This window comes from Trichogramma pretiosum, unplaced genomic scaffold (genome assembly GCF_000599845.2).
Source record: "Trichogramma pretiosum strain Unisexual culture from Peru unplaced genomic scaffold, Tpre_2.0 scaffold9, whole genome shotgun sequence".
Taxonomy (NCBI): domain Eukaryota; kingdom Metazoa; phylum Arthropoda; class Insecta; order Hymenoptera; family Trichogrammatidae; genus Trichogramma; species Trichogramma pretiosum.
This window is the reverse complement of record NW_019641697.1, coordinates 1,217,509-1,234,576: the sequence shown is the minus strand read 5'-3', so window position 1 is coordinate 1,234,576 and position 17,068 is coordinate 1,217,509. Positions and strand designations below refer to the sequence as shown.

Below are 17,068 nucleotides of genomic sequence, written 5' to 3'. Positions count from 1 at the left end.
GGCTCGCTCGCGCGCCTACGTCTGCTTTATAAGACGCTGACACTGCCAACGAAGATGTTGATGCTTTTGAAAGTGCGTACATGTACACACACAGACACAGACACACGTGTTACAAGTAAACGTAGTGGAGCAGCGCGGCACAGAGTCGCGTGCGCCGAGCTCCGAGAGGCAGCGCGGCTAGAGTGCACTTTACTCACTCTGGATTCCTTTGTGCTTTGTACACAACCCCCCTTCGTGCGGTGTTCTATATATATTCGCTCTCTCTCTCTCTCTCTCTCTCTCTCTTACTCTGGCTTTGAATCAGCCCATGTGTGCGTGTGTATGTGGCTTGCCGAGCCCGCGGGAACTTGTATTATATAGTGGATGAAATTAAGCCCTGTATAATTGTGACTGTCACCATGCACCGAGGCTTATTTTTTTCTTATTTTTCTCAATTCATCTTGTAAATATCTTTTTTTTTTTGACTGCGCGAGTAAATTTAGAATGTGGAAGGCTATATATACTCGAGAGCTTGCGTTTTCCAAGTCCGCGGAGGATGTACATAAACTCGGATACGCGTTGCACAATATACACGAAAATTCCATTCTCCGCAAGTAGAAAAAGAAGCGGTCCGTTGCCGCAGCGCAGTTATATAGCGGCAGCACCAGCTTCAGAATTTTATAAGCTCTTTTTTCTATGCGCGAGATGCAGCCCAGTACACCCGACCGAGCGTTATTTGTTGCTGCTTACTCTCGCTCGGCTGCTCGTCCCGACACGGCTCGTGCTACATTATGGATCCTCACTTCAGCAGTATGGGAGAAAAATTAGACTTTTACTCGGCTGTGTGCGAATTTTCACGTACTCGCAATCGAAATCACGTCAAATTTTCAGCTCATGATTCGCCGGGGCCAGGATTGAATTTATTCGAGCAAAAATCCGCCGAGAGCTTGCTTTCTTTTTCTTTTTTCAAGTACAATGGAGATTACGAGACATCAGCGAGAGGTTACTTTCTCTTGGGCGAAGGAAACTTTTTCGCTACGTTCGCCCTAAAACGAGAAAACTTTAAATTTTGCCGTGGTTGTACTTGAGGTACTTTTGGCTATTCACTTCCCGACTAGATAATGCGCGAAATAACAAATGCTTTTATACTTGAAAAATATATTGTTTTTTTTCCTCACATTGATTATACATGTTTTTTTCTCTAAACTTACATTTAAATAAACACTACGTTCCTGCATGCATAATTACAGGCTATAACAACGAATTAGTTATCCATAAAGTTTTGAATTCCATACAAAGTTTTGAAACTCGTCTAAAATCTAATCAACCAAAAACAATTTTAGATCTCATATCTGCACGCCCCCCGTATATATACAACACTTGAAATAGAGTACAACTGAATTCATCCAATTAAAAGTTGGCTCTCGGTCGCTTTGCCGAAATTCGTGCTCAACAAAAGTATACGTATCAGCAGCAGCGGCGGGCGCCGCCGCTAATATTTCGCCGAACAAAAGCGCAATAATGATAAAGTCTAAGCGCCGACCAAACGCTTGACGAAGTATCCGGGAAAAGCGTAGACTCCGGCGGCGACGAGGAGCACCACGAAGATGCAGCAACAACAGCCGATTATCCGCCAGCGGTAGTAGCGGCAAACCACGAAACAGCAGGCTTTCCAGGGATTTCGAAACCAAGAAAATGACGTGTCCGGTCGTCTGTGCAGGCGTAATTTTTGCATGTATATATGTATACACTCGAGATATTAAATTTTAATCGGCGTAGCCCGCCCTTTGTACTCATCCTCGCAATAATCCATAGGGGCGTGCAAGATTAATGCAGGATGAGAAACTTTGGAAAGCTTGTTTGCTCGACTGGCGGTCCCTTGTTTATTTACCTAATTAATTTTTTCAAGATATTCTTATGGAGCTAATTTTTTTTTGTTCCTACTTTCTAAAAGCAAAACGTTCTCTCCCCTATACGCGTGCCTGGCTTAAACGAAAGAAGAATGAAAATTCTGGAATAACTGTTTTTTAATTTTACCACCGAGCTTTTGGTAGAATATATATAGCAACGCTTTGACAAATATTTATTTTAACTTTAACTCTAGCCTATATTTATTTAGCGTTGCACCTATTCGTTTCAACAATATAAGAGCGAAATTTCATGCTAACATTTTTGCTGCCATGCGCTTTTTTTAATTGTAATTTTCGACTTTCGGTGTGGTAAAATTTTTGTTTATTCGGTCTGCTCAATCTCGACTATGTAATTGGATTGAATTTATTATAGTAAATGGGTTTGAAACAAACTTTTTATCATTGATCGCATTTAATTAAAAAAAAAAAAAAAAAAAAAAAAGAAAAGCTTGTCCAAAAATCAAAAAAATATACGTATTATGTTTAGACTATCCTATAGTATTCGACAGAATGATTATTCCATGGTGTAAAATAGCTTGCATGTAAATGGAAAATTTGGTAATAGCACGGCAAGATAATGCAAGTTTTTTGCGGAGCAATGCAAACACACATATTGGGTAATATCCTCTCGATACTTTATGACTTGAATGGCTCCGCATAGCTGGGAGCAATGCCGCGTTGGAATAGTAGCTGCAGAGGGGTATTTATATTTTATGCCTCAGCGAGCTTACATCCAGCTCTCGCGTACAAGGCACGCGAGCTCTCTCGCATTCAAATTTACGCGCGCGCGCGCGGAGCAATCGAAAAAATGCAAATAAACAACGTCGACGACGCCTGGAGGCTACGGCCTCGATTTAAATTGTTCAGAGCAGCGCGTCGTTGATTATCCAAGTAGCCACTTGGCATTAAGTGCCCATGGCAAAAACGCAGCAGCGTCAGGTGACAAAGCCAAAAACATCTCACTGATCAAAGCTCTCGCTGTCGGTGTTTTTCGTGCCCGGCGCCTAGACGCACGCGCGCGTACGCGCTCGCTTCTCTGATTAATTAAACCGATCCCTTCTCTCTCACTGCATCCCTCGACAATTTAATTATACCACTAGCAATGACGCTGGTTCGGGCGCAGGAAACGTACTTACTTGGGCGGTGGCAGGGCTTCCGGTGGCTTGCGTCCTCTTCCGACCGGCTGCTGCTCGGCCTCTTTAACCGGCAACACGCTCAATTCCAGCTCAATTTTGCCCTAGGCCAAAAATGTCAACCCGTTATGCACTAGCTCGTTCCATGAAAGGGTAAAAGCGCGTAAAAAATGAACAAACAGCCTGCATGGGATGGCCCACGGTCTTGCTGACGGACAGAGGCCACCAAGCGCGAGTCCTCTCGAGTCGGAACAGATTCACTCTCGGCGTGTTCGGGTCAAGCAGGCTCAATTTGCAGTTGCGGGAGCTGTGGCTTCCTTTCGGCAATTTGCCCAAGTCGAGACTCAGCGCACCTAGTCCAAAGAGATAATGGCTAGACCGAAGAGAAGCCAAGTAACCCAAGCATTTTTTGCACAGCTGTCCTCACCCAAAAAGTCGTCCTTGGAAAAGTGATCGCTGTCCCAGACCTGGATCTCGAGGACGCAGGGCACCTGCTGCTCCGTCTCGTCGCGGGCGAACACCGAGGCCTTGCGCCGGACGATCATGCAGCGCTCGCCTCGAGCCCACGTGAAGCGAAATGTGAAGCGCCAGTTGAAGTTGCCCTCGCCGGTCAGCGAGTTGTAGTGCACGTCGGTGCGCTGCGCGTCCTCCGGTAGGATCCACCTATAATACGATTCGAGCTATGACGCTGCTGTACCCGGGGCCAGCCTATTTTTTTATTTCAGCCAAGCGACGAGCTTGCCAAAAGCGGCCACCGCCTCGACGCCGAGCACTTACCCCTTGACGTAGATATCCGAGCACTTTTCGCCCGTGAGAAATTGACTGTCGACCAGAGGAACGTTCTCGGTGTTCCAGACGATCACGCGAAGCTCGTAATCCTCCCGTGGCTGCGGACTGATGTCGATGGCGGGCTTTGCCGGCAATTCGTCGATCGGAAACATATCGATCCACATTTCAACTCTGCCCTGGTTTTTTTTTGTTTCGTTTTTTTTTATCGCAGCGTGAAAAGGATAATAAGCCAGTCAATGTTGATCTTAGCATAAAATTGAAAACTCGCTTAACATTCGACAAAGTTGGCTGCGGATAAAAGTCAAGTTTTGCCGGAACGAGCGTATTTGACTTTTCTCGAAGCCGCGGCGGCCCGAAATATAATGCATACGCGATCAAAAGGTATAATAAGAAAAATTGGCGATATGCGCGCGCTCAAATGAGGTTCATTAAAACGTCCAACCTGCTGCAGTCCGGGCCTCTTGGGATTGAATAGAGGACGTCTCTCGACGTGCTCGGGAACGAGGGCACAGCCGCAAATTGGGAAGTCCGACCAGCGATGCAGTACGCTCAAAGCCATTCGTTCCTCCTTATCTATGTGGGTGAATTTTTTCTTTTTTTTATCATGGCTTGTTCGCATGCATACGCAGGAAAGAGAGAATGAAAAGAGAAATTATCGTGGCTGTATGACGTTGTGGATTATTTTTTCCACCCACTCGGGCGTTTTCGCATATTAATAAAAGGCGTAAAAAGCGATCGATTTCTATTTGCGCACGCGTTCAAACGTGATTAATTAACGGCTCGCGCTAGTCGCCACGATGAATCGCGAGTCGCTGCAAGCACGAAGATTTATAAGTGTCATTGAGACGAACCCGTCTGGTCGCCGAGACCGGGACAGAGAAATTTGATCTTTCCGATGCGCACGTGATCGTCCCAGTACTCGGGCAGCGGCAGATTGTTCCTCTTGCAGAGCTGGCGCAGTATCTGGCAGGGCTTCTCGCGATCGCGCCAAGAGTTGTAGCCCGTCTCGTCGTAGGTGAGGGCCAGGCCGCAGGTGGCTCGATGCTGGCTGTAGAAGCGATTCTCGATGTCGATTCGCGTCTCGCCGATGAGATCGTCCGCCGAGGTGGCGTCGTAATCCCACAGCTGCAGCAGCAGGCTGTGATCTTTCGGCAGCGAGGCCTCGAGCTCGTACACCCTGCGCGCGGGGAGTCGCGTCAAAATCTATAATTAAATCACGCAAAGCTAGGCCGTGTATCTTCTGCTTAAGCCGCAATGCGATCTCCGATATTAATTTATCTCCCGGCAATTATTGATCAAGCGCTCCGGCTCGTATATATATATGGGTCAAAATAATACTTTTTTACAAAACCGTGCGCACGTATGTCACCGATCTTGACGCGCTTTTGGTATGTTGTAGTACATGGTAAAAAGGTCCCAAAAAAAAATTTTTAGACCCCCTCCCCCGTCCTACCCCCCACTTCCGGTATAAACGTCCATTTTCGATCTATATTTTTTCTGAGGACATGAAGCAAGTAAAAAATCTGAAAAAATTCATAAAAATACTTTTCCACAATCCAAACAACCTTGAATTTTTTCAGATTTTTTGAGTGCTTCAGGCCTTCAGATAAAATCATTGAAAATTTCAAAAATCGAGATACGGCGGTATGAGCCGATGTAGTACTCGGAAATTTTTTCAGTTATTTTTCGCATTAAAAAACATAACCTCAATTTTTTTCAGATTTTTTCAGATTACCTAACGCACCTTTTGAAGCCAAAAACCGATTTTTTTGACGAAAATAATTTTTTTAGGACAGTACGGAGCCTCGAAAAATCTGAAAAAAATTTTTTCTTGTTTTTTTCATCAAAATACGTAATCTCAAATTTTTTCAGATTTTTTAATTGAAGGCGATAGCTTCTAGGGCCGAAAAATGCTATTTTTAACAAAAAATGGTTCCTAGAACCCGATGGTTCCGGTGAAAAAATTTGAAAATATTTTTTTTGAATTCCTTGTCAAATTTTAATAAATTTTGACCGTTTCAAAAGTTCGATTGAAGCTTCCTAGCTCATTTTAGAGCATCAAACGAGTTTTATCATTCCTTAATGTCTTCAGAAACGTCTTCAGATATTTTGCACTAATCTTTGTCCTGCTCTAAAATGAGCTAGGAAGCTTCAATCGAACTTTTGAAACGGTCAAAATTTATTAAAATTTGACAAGGAATTCAAAAAAAATATTTTCAAATTTTTTCACCGGAACCATCGGGTTCTAGGAACCATTTTTTGTTAAAAATAGCATTTTTCGGCCCTAGAAGCTATCGCCTTCAATTAAAAAATCTGAAAAAATTTGAGATTACGTATTTTGATGAAAAAAACAAGAAAAAATTTTTTTCAGATTTTTCGAGGCTCCGTACTGTCCTAAAAAAATTATTTTCGTCAAAAAAATCGGTTTTTGGCTTCAAAAGGTGCGTTAGGTAATCTGAAAAAATCTGAAAAAAATTGAGGTTATGTTTTTTAATGCGAAAAATAACTGAAAAAATTTCCGAGTACTACATCGGCTCATACCGCCGTATCTCGATTTTTGAAATTTTCAATGATTTTATCTGAAGGCCTGAAGCACTCAAAAAATCTGAAAAAATTCAAGGTTGTTTGGATTGTGGAAAAGTATTTTTATGAATTTTTTCAGATTTTTTACTTGCTTCATGTCCTCAGAAAAAATATAGATCGAAAATGGACGTTTATACCGGAAGTGGGGGGTAGGAGGGGGGAGGGGGTCTAAAAATTTTTTTTTGGGACCTTTTTACCATGTACTATAATATACCAAAAGCGCGTCAAGATCGGTGACATACGTGCGCACGGTTTTGTAAAAAAGTATTATTTTGACCCATATATATATGCATGCCAAACCTATATCTATAGAGATTTAGAGAGATTTTAATCAACGAGTTAAGCTCATCGATTGGTCGCTCAACTTATGCGCGACCAAAGAAGGTGCAAGCCCTCTTGTCGTCGGTGATAATTATGTGCAGTCTGTTTTCGCCAGCTTCGTCTATTTTCGAGCATTAATTAAAAAATAAAGTTTTTTCGCTCAGGTTGCTGCTGCTGCTGCTGTACACTGTCACGAGGCAGTTGTTTCAATTTGCGATTTTAATGATCCAGAAGAAATTGCCGCCAACTGACTATTTTTCTTTCCGCAGAAGCTAGCGTTCCATTTAATCTAATTTAATTTTCTTGGATAATTTGCGTAATTTTTCTGCCTTCGCTTTAAGGATGTTCTAATTTTCCAACGGAATTACGTCGGCCCTTCAGTAGTTGAAAATATTTTCGTGAAATGATTGTCTCACCTGCCAAAGGTTGGATTCAATTGATTCGGTATGTATCTCTTTCGATCGTCGATTACACGTTTGCCAAGCTTGAGACGCAGATAAGCGTCTGTCTTGCCGCTCAAAGGGTCCGTGGGGTTCAAATTTAAACCTGATCGTTCGACAGGGAGCCTCGTGAAGATCGATATGCATTTTCATACAAAAAACTGATTTACTTGCATTTGACAACGTAGACGCGGACTACGAGGCTCAGCGGTTCTTGCGACGGATAATCGTTCAAAAGGCCGGAATTGGCGCTCCGCCCGACGCGATTAACGCAGGATAATCCATCGGGATGGGGCCAACGATAGATGGCGATGAAACCCTGCGACGCAAAGTTTTTCATCTTCGACTGGAAACAGCTCGTGCATATAAGAGAGACGTATACCTTGAATTTACCGACGCGGTCGTCGTCGGCGGCGCGTCGCGGGTCGTTGCTGTGCTTGCCACGATGAAGCTCGAAAGTTCGCAGTCTGTCCTGAAAGCCGGAAAATTCCGGCTGAGATTCCAACTCTTCGGAGTACACCTGAGTAAAAACCGATCGATGCGTAACGTCTCGGTCTCAGTCGCGATCGCGACTTAATGCCCTGTGCTCACTTTGAAACTCGCCAATCGCTTTATCCAGGGCTTTGCCTTGCTCGTCGGGCCGCTCTCTTTATTCTTCTCCTCCTGCAGCCGAGACAAAGCCTCTCGAGTATTTCGGCCGTTTTGTGAATGTCGTTTAAACGAATGACCTACCTCGATAGATGCGTAATATTTGGACCACCAGTCGAGGGAGTCGTCGCGCTCGACGGCGAGTGTAACGGCAACCTCGTCGCTTCGTCCTTTCCAGGGCAAAAGTTTACCTAGCCACGACTTTTTATTCTGCTGATAATTTTTCAGCTTTTTGTAGCTCATCCAAGTAGTCCCTTCTCCCTCGTCGTCTTCGTCAATGCGAATCGATACGTTGACTGAAGCAGACAGAAAAATTGCGTCATCGCGAGCACCATGCAACGCCACGAAGTCGATTATTTTCTCACCGTGTTGGCGCGTTGCGGCAGTACTTGACTTTTTAGTGGGTTGATAAATGGCCGCCTCGTACTCGTCCCTCGTCACTAATTTCTGCACGAAGCTGTAAATCGTCGGCACGTTACACACGCCCACGTAGGCGAAGCGGCCGACTCGCGACTCGAAGGCCTTTATCATAATCGGCGGATAATAAATTTCCTCCTCTGGCATGTTCTGCGGAGTATATCGGAATTACACGGGCTGTGGCGTTCGCGCCGCCCAATGATAAGAGAGAGAGAGAGAGAGAGCAGATGCGCACCAAATCGAGCATAGCGTGGATATCGGGAAAATTCGGCAGTCTCGCGGCGTTCTCCATGACGCTGGACTCGAGACGGGCCTCGCCGCAGCGGACGACGAGCTTAGGCTTCGTTACCGAGATCAGGTTCAGCCGCTTGAAGTCGCGGATACCCCAGAAAATGACTTCGAGTCTGTAGCTGACCAGTCGAGGCCGAATTATTTCCGGTACACCGTCGATGGCCTCTGATTTCGGCTCTTCGTCGTCTTTGTCCAGCTGGACAAGTGCATATCACAGCCACGAATGCACAGAATTTAATTTCGCAAGTTTAATTGGAAATACTCCAGCTGTCGCTATTATTGCCAATTAATGTACAGTTTGGTCGTTTGCATTAACGAATTTCGCGCAAGTTTTTATCAAACGTTCGACTCACGTGTCGATGTCCGAGACAAAGAGAACTGTAATTCTGATTGGAATGAAAAAGTGCTCAACGATAATACGTTGAGTGCCGCTCAACTAAAAAGCAAGCCATTTCAGATTTTGTGACCAACAGTAGGAAGAATATTTACCATTGATCCGTTGGTCGTAAAATCTGAAATAGACTAGTTGGAATCCAGTCTCGTTTTCGATGCATACCTGAACGAGTTCGAAGGCAGCCATAACAGCGCCCTGAGCATTTTGCTGATGACCAGTAAGCTTGTGCCATTTTAAGCGGGGGAGAAAATCCGATGTCGAGTACTGCTGCTCCTTGAATTTAACCATCGGCTCCACCAGACATCGTCCGTATAGTTCAAGCCTGTTCTATATCCATCGAGGAAAAATATGCTTTAATACGGGGCTTGGGACGCAGTCGAGCCAGCCTAACATCACTTACGTAATCGCTGTCGAAAACTTCCATAACGACTTTGGGCGGCTGATCCTTCACGTACTCGGGCGTAGCGTGGAGATCGATCGCCGGCAATACGAGCGTTTGATCCCAAAACGGATCGAGTGTCTGCTTCTTCACCTGCATTCGTGATTTTTGATGTTTTTTATTCGTATAAAAAATAAGCCAAAAAAAATCAATCATTAGGCGTGTAAAAGAGAAGCCGAAATGGCAAGTTGGTGGGCTCAAGCCGGCTATAATGTGACCTACATCCGAGCTACATTGTGTGCTCTCTGCTCTGCATTCGCCTGTGTGTACGCTCTCGATATATATTTCTTTTTCTTTTTTTTTGCTCTATTGTGTCATGCTAAAAACTCACTTTAGTGGTCATTGTGTAGCCTTGAAAAATGATCCGAACCATTGGATCAAGCAGACCCGACGAATCCATGCCAGGCTCGAATCTGCCCTGGTAAAGGTGCACTCTCAATTGAAATTTCTGCGGGTGGAAAAAGGCAGGCAAGTAAACAAAGCGTTTGGCTATCAATCTAGTTTAATAGTATCGCTGGACGAAAAAAATGATGGATCGAGAAGGCGCGTGACGCGATGAAAATTTAGCACGCGACCCCCGCTCGGTCCTTTGTCGTTTAATAAATTGGCCAACGGGACGGCAGGTCTGGCGGCCGGTCGTTAGCACTTGTCGCACGCTTATCAATCAGCCGCTGCTAAACTCGCTCGACTAAACGCGACTCACCGACGAGATCTCGTACTCGAAACAAGCGGGAAATTTGTCCAAACCAAGGGTCTCGTCGACGCGGTAACCAGGTGGCAGGGCGCTCCAGCATGCGGCGGCGAATTTGGCGTTGCCCAGCCAGAGGAAGAGCTCGAGCTTGCAAACGCCGCCGGACATGTCGGAAGTGGCGTCGTCGAGCGTGGCGGCCGCAGCAGCCTCTGGCCGCTTGAGGAACACGCTGGTGCGCAGGCCGCAATCTCGGCCACGCTCGGCACGCTCTTCCGCGTGGATGAATCGGGCTGCGGGCAGACGAGCGTAGGCCACGCGTCGATTCTTCCGCAGCAGCCAGATGAAGATATCGGGCTGGCTGTGCTGGGGCTGTCGACGTCAAAAGACCAGTGACCGTTGATTGGCTCGATTGACTAGCGCGCCGTTATCCTCTATACTATGTGCGATCGATCTCCGTACTCACGTCGGTGGCCAGCTCTTTGATGAGCTGCAAGTGTCTGCGGGCGTGCAGCAGGCCGATCCTCAGCAGCGTGTTGTCCTTCAGCTCTCCCTGGGCTTTCAGTCTCTCGAGTATCTTTTCCATTTCCAGTCTGCAGTGGTTCAGCCTGTACTTATCCAAAATAGTGAGGCAGGAGCCATCGTCGTCCTCGTCGTCGTCGTTATCGCTGCCACAGATGGTATCCGACATGGATCGAAGACTGCGCAGATAGTCGCCGCAGTGAAGCTTCAAAGTTCGCATTGTTGCGTTGTACGACACGTAGCAGCTCTCGTGGTTCGCTGCCTCGAGCTCGTCGATTTGCTCCAGCTCGCTCTCCTGTAACATGTAGTGCGCGCGTGTCGTGTGCGTGCAAGAGCGAATAAAAACTGACCTACGCTCTCCTATATACACACTCACGTTGCAAAGTCATTTGCAAGCGGAATTATGAAAACGAGAGAGAGGCAAGATGAATCTCCCGCATACAGCTGGCCAATCTAGTTTACGGAACTTTGTTAAGCAACCGTAGGTACTCGCGCAATTTTGTCACTGTATGCCGTATGCGAGGGTGTTCTCTTCGATTGATACACCCGCCGAGTGCGCATGTATATTTGCAAGTGGAATTAGCCATGTCTGCTTCGTACACGGAATTGCTTTCATTGAATAATGTGCAAAATTTATAAAGCCACTCGAAAATTTGTATTTTTAATGCGGCTACGCGCGTTTGCTTAACAGCGGGCTTGAGAGAGAAAGAGAGAAAAACTCGTCCACCCAATTGCCCTCCTTCCTGAATCTTTGTCAAGACTTCCCTGTGAGATTTAGATCGTTTAAAACTTCTCGCTCTCTCTCTCTCTCTCTCTCTCTCTCTCTCTCTCTCGGTCTGCACTCGGCTGTTATTTTTAAAAACGTCCTCGGTCGAGAAATGGACGAGAATAATTACCAAAAAATCAGCGATGAAGTTGAGCCTGTTGGAATTGCGCTGTCGCCAGTCCGTATTCGGCCACCAAGACTTGACATGGCAACAGGGCTTTTTTGCGCCTAGAGCTATGTAGTTGTACTTGTTATCCAGCGAGTCGATTTTCAGAGGCGAGCTCGCGCTTCTGCTGTCGGCGCTGGCGCAGCCTATGCACGACGAGCTACCTGTTATACATGGACATTTCGTGTGATTAATGACTTTTCGCTGATTCCTAAACCATTGATATGAATCGGCTACAGGCCGAGAATGGAAGAATAATCGAGACACGAAGCTCTAAGAAGTATTACAAAAAAAATGTAAAGCATGCAAGATCAAAAATGTAGCTAGAAGATGCGATGAATTAAATCCGAGTAAGCGTATCTGTGCGAGTATGGCTTAGACAGGACGTTACCGGCTTTGAGCGTATCCTCGTCGTCGTCTTGCTCGTCGTCATCGTCTTGGTTGCCGAGCTGTTTCGCCGAAGCGCAGTATTTCCTGTTGCCGGCATTACCCAAGTTAAGCTCGAAGCTAACAGACTTGCCACACGCCAGGAGGCTTCGATCGATCATACAGGCATCGTGTAACACGCAGACTAGCAGATACTCCTCCACACGCCAGATACTAGCCTGCACAGACGCAACGAGCACAAATACACGTGTGATCGCACTTACAAAGCAGAGATATCGATAGCTACTCGTATGAACGAATGGCTTTGAAGGGCTTAAAAATTGTATTTACTTCGTGACATGATTTTGATAGACGTTTTTTGCAATTTTAATATAGCGTAATACGGCTCGAGAAGAAAAATCGGTGGAGCGAAGAGGAGGGGGAGAGAGGGAGACACGTAAGACGACTCAACTTTTTTCGCGATATATAGCCTCCCTGTGCAGCGAGCGCGATATTTTATAAAGTAGATTCTGCATGTATAAACGTAAAAACACGAGACAGAAATTCAAGCTCTAGCTACAGCGACGGGGCTGTAAATAAAAAGAGAAAATGAACATTTTTTAACTTTTCCCTTGCTCTCGCTCGCGCGTATATGTGCATTTTACTTTTGCATTTTTATTGAGAGAAAGAGAGAGAGAGGAAGAGAGAAGCCATAAGTGCTGTAAAATACGCATACGTGCGTATGTTATATGCATCGGAAAAATTTTTGATATGACTTTTTTTATACGACTACTCGCGCGAAGAAGGCATTATTATTGTAGTCGGGTGCTGCTCGTCGACGGTGAAATATTATCTTGACAGATTTCGCGTAATTAAAAAAATAGAAACTTTATGCGCGTATATATTTACGCGCTTGGCTGCGGAGATGTAATTAGATTCGCCGCACGCACGCGCCAACTCTTAGAAATGTTATACAGATTTATGTAAACGAGAGAGAGAGAGAGAGAGAGAGAGTTTAGGGTCAAGTGAGATAGATGTAAGTTGCAGATAGTTCACTTGGATCCGGATAAATCATTTGAAAAATATAGCTCTCAGTCAAACTTTATCCCTCGAGTTTGTCTAGCTCTCGGGGTCACATATCGACTCTCTTTTTATGCGAGCAAACATCGAGACTCTCGCTGGGATTTTTTTTCTCCGCTCTCGAATCGAATCACTAATTTATAAAATCCTTCGTTTACCTCGGCCAGGCCAGGTGCGTCCTCGATCGTTACGCTGGCCGCCGTGGCAGTTTCTAAAATGTCGATTTCCACTTTCAATGACAGCAGCAAACGGCCCCGATAAATCGGTTCCTCGTCTCCGTACAGATGTATGAACGATGGGCCGAAAGTTGGTAAGAAACCTGAAAGATTTTTCTTTTCATCATTACAAGAATGGATCTACGAAAGCTTGCACACGCAGAGAAAGGAAAACAAATATTAGGAAATGTCTCCTCTTTTTCTTGGATATACAAGCTGAAGTACATATAATATCAGAAACATGTATCTAAGTTAAAAAGCTCTCAATATCAGGCGAAATGAAAAATTTTCTCTGTCTCCGTTTCACATACAGATATACATGTAGAGAATATTAGACACTCGCACGCTATCTTCCTCCCGGCGTACTTTAGGTCTCTCGGAAATCGCCCTCTAAGCTATATACCTCTTTACGTAATTGGACTTTGCTGGACTACTTACTGGAGCTAAGAGAGAAAGAGCCGCAGAGAGAGACAGTCTCAATATCGTGGCAATAAAATGCGACACTTTTTTCCTCGTAGCGAAACAATTATTAGGATGATTAAAAAACTTGGAAAAATAATTGTCGCGATGTTTTTTCTCGTGGCGCTACTCTCCTACGTGATTTAGGTAAAACGTGCAAATCGAAAAAACAAAGCAATTTAATCCAATGAAATATTTAAATTCCTTGCGGGCGTTTTGTTTCTTATTTTCCAATATACTCTAATGGAAAGTTGGTCGCTCTCGGTATAAGGATACATTCTTTCAGACTCTATATTATATGCTTATACCCGACCTCCGATTTCTTCCCCCGGACTCGAACTTTTTCCCCGTTATTTGCTTTGCTTACTTTTTCGAAATAAAATAGCGCAGAAAACAGTTGAAAATACCTTTCCCTCTATCCAAGATCGATTTATATATATAGACACATAACGTAATGGAAGAAGGAGGATTTGCTCTCGAGGAAAGAAAATTTAGCGTGATGCAATTTGCGGGGTAGGATAGAGGACGAAATCGACTTTTGTATAAGTATGGAAAAAAAGAATTTCATCGGCATAGATTGCTCTCGAGCGAACTGGCGAGAAAGGGCGTAAAACGTCGCCGAAAATATATAGAGCTCACCCCGTTCGCTGGAGTTGGAGATATCCTTGAAGTTGAGCAGGTGCGTGGCGAGTTGGCCCGTCTTGCGGCACTTGTAGACCAATCGGGCTCGGTGGCAGAGCGACGGGAACATCTCGCGAAAGACGATGCGCTCGTTGTAGCAGGGATCACCGCAGCCGCCCTCGCTGCTCGTCGAGGCCTGCAAAATTCAGGGCAAAGCCAGGGCCTCGCGTGAGTCGAGGCGGGTGGTCGGTTCGTTTTCTGTTCGAACAGAAGAGGCTCACCTTCATACCAGCGAAGGAGATGCTGAGGTAGCACTCCTCGGAGGCCTCTCGAGGCAAATCCTCCGCCCGGTAGAGAGTGAAAATGTATCTGGCGCACTGCCTCGTGCTCAAGTATTTATTCGTGCCCAGCGGTAGCAACAAATTTCTGCGTGCGTGCCGGCGCGCCAGCGGCCCATGTAATATAATTCATTGATTAAAAATTCCATTTGTTATGGGCTGCCGAAGGCCCGGGGGGCTTTGTTGGCAGCGTTCTCGCGGAGCAGAGCAGCGCCAGCTCCCATTGAAATTAATACGCGCGCGCGAGCGCGCGTACGTCAGTCAATTAATCTACGCTCGGGAACTTTGCGCTCTGGGAGACTGTGTAATAGCGGGGAGTTGCGCGAGATATGTGTGGGTGTGCACGAGTGTGTGCGTGTGTGCGTGCGGGGGTGTATCGAGTGCAGCGCTCGCGAGTACATTTCGCTGCGAGAAGCCGTCGCAGCTATTAATATACATGTGTAGAGCTAGCTAGAATTTAATGCGACTGCGAGAGAGCTTGAATAATTTTCGAGCTGCTTGGAAAAGAGGAATAAAGAGGGGGAAGAAGATGGAAAAGAGAGGAAAAAGGCGAGGATGTTACCCCTCGATGTCGTCGTCGCCGTCCGTGTCCGGGGGCAGTCTCGTTTTTTCGCCCTTGGCCAAGACGGCAACGTTGCACATGACGTAGCCCTTGGGGCCGGCCGCCAAGTCCCTCGGGTTGGTCAGCATGGCCCACTTGTGATGGTACTGGTGGTCTGCAAGCGTGAAAAGTGCCGAGAGCACGATAATGTCGCCTCGTTACGAGTTAGTAGTGGTCTGCGAGCAAACCTGCTTGATCCCAAACGGCGGCGATTTCGAAATCGGCGCTGCCGTGGAACTTGGAGCGCTTCAAGCGGCCGCGCAGAAAAATCGATATGTCCAAGCGCGTGGCGAGCAGCTCCTCGAGACTGCACGTCAGATCGAACACAAAGTACTGCGAGAGCAAAACGATGCGTCGTCTAGTCATAATATAACCTCGCCGGCCTATAAGACGATAAACAAACCTCGTTGAAGTAGGGACTGTCGGTCCTCTTGCGGACGAGGGTCTTCTTCTTGCGATTGCCGAGCCGCACGACGCACTGCGGATTGGAGTTAGGCTCGAGATGCTTCGCCTTGATAATAGTAACGCACACCTGATAGCGCTCGACTTTCCTCGCAGGCTTCTTGCCGGCGCCCCATGCCATTGCTCCATAATACGAGCTCGACTTTCCGCGCTGCTTTTTATTTACGCGCCTGATATTTTTTCGTCGCGACGCGAGCGCCGAGTGACCGTGTGCAGCAGCAGCGATGACAATGCGCTTCGACTCGTGCTATATACAGAGCCGACTCGCTTTGCTGTTTGCATATACGTGCACACATCGGCTAGCTGAGCTATATATATGCAGGATCGATTTATCGATTCGCCGCAATTGAATCATGAATGCGACACACACACGGACGCGCACAAACAACAGTCGCGCAGACGACGCTCGCCTGTGCACCTATTTGCCAGCATGCCGACAAATAAAAGGTGTGCGCGTTGTTTGCCTCTTACCCCCCTCGCTCCCGTGCACCCCTCGCGTGTGAATATTTATTTGTCTTGGTGAAAAATAGCGCTAGTGAGCCAAGCGAGTCTCTCTTTGTAACGGCAGCAGCAGCAGCTTCTATACCTGTATAGTGCGCGTATGCATTAATTTACGCTCGGCTCCGGAACGAGCTCAATGATCTCGATTTTGAGGAACGTGACGCGCTTCTGTAAGCGTCCAGCGTGCGCCTGCCCACTGGATTATTCGATAGCGTGATGTACGTACACGCTTCGAGCCTCGCTATATCATGATTTATCGAAATTAACCGTCCGACAGATATTTCAATGACTATTTAGATATATTTTTATTTGATTGATGGGCAGAATGTGCTTCCAGCGAAAATTGATTCGCACTTTATCACGCGCTCTGTTTTACATTTCTATCATTGGTCAATGTAAGCTAATGCGCTAGAATTTCAATGCCAACTCTATTTTTACTAGAATAAAGCACAACTACTGAAATTCGCTTGCATGCGGCTGCCGACGCAATTTCAAATTTCAATCTGAATTATTGGTCTTTTTTGCACTCGTGAAATTGAACCAGTGCCGGAGACAGATTCTCCAAGTACTCCAACATTTTCCTTTTGTACTGTTCTTGTCCATTAGAGTTCAAGTTTCTAATGCTCCCGAAACAATAGCTTGGCATCTTCATCAGCTAATTTCAAGTTTTCGTGACACTTATGAAGCTATGGATCCTCCGAGATATCCACCTCTTTTCTGTCCACGTCACCCTCTCAAGCTAAATCTACTTTCCACCCTATAAATCGTTAGAGAGCTTCAAATTATATTTACTAGAGCTTTAATGACTTGAAGCGAGTTCAGAAATCTGTATTAACGGTCATTGTTAGTTACTACCCAATTGAAGATATAGTAGATCCCTATTTTGGACATCTTATTATCATAAGGTAAGATTCCTTCTTTATCGGCATAGATTGAGAT

General features: G+C 45.8%; 1 protein-coding gene across 1 annotated transcript; it reads right to left on the bottom strand.

Moving 5' to 3' along the window:
• Window positions 1-1,510: 1,510 nt before the first annotated feature.
• On the bottom strand, window positions 1,511-15,749 carry LOC106651317 (otoferlin). The gene is made up of 27 exons (XM_014369757.1): window positions 15,570-15,749; window positions 15,355-15,499; window positions 15,128-15,281; window positions 14,509-14,653; window positions 14,246-14,423; window positions 13,091-13,251; window positions 11,878-12,091; window positions 11,451-11,650; window positions 10,499-10,849; window positions 10,048-10,404; window positions 9,676-9,792; window positions 9,306-9,437; window positions 9,068-9,232; window positions 8,456-8,707; window positions 8,169-8,370; window positions 7,888-8,099; window positions 7,747-7,836; window positions 7,538-7,675; window positions 7,330-7,474; window positions 7,132-7,261; window positions 4,663-4,988; window positions 4,254-4,384; window positions 3,800-3,987; window positions 3,450-3,685; window positions 3,203-3,375; window positions 3,026-3,126; window positions 1,511-1,691 (listed from the first exon to the last, which is right to left on the bottom strand). The coding sequence occupies exons 1-27, from the start codon at window positions 15,747-15,749 to the stop codon at window positions 1,511-1,513; spliced, it is 5,004 nt and encodes a 1,667-aa protein (XP_014225243.1).
• Between the last annotated feature and the right edge of the window lie 1,319 nt (window positions 15,750-17,068).

Bases quoted from the DNA above. Each gene is read 5' to 3' on its own strand.
- LOC106651317 (XM_014369757.1), bottom strand. From the start codon at position 15,749: ATGGCATGGGGCGCCGGCAAGAAGCCTGCGAGGAAAGTCGAGCGCTAT. The intron at 14,424-14,508 runs GTGAGCCTCTTC...TGAATTTTGCAG, and splicing joins TCTCCTTCGCTGGTATGAAG to GCCTCGACGAGCAGCGAGGG. The intron at 13,252-14,245 runs GTGAGCTCTATA...AAAATCTTTCAG, and splicing joins CTCCAACTCCAGCGAACGGG to GTTTCTTACCAACTTTCGGC.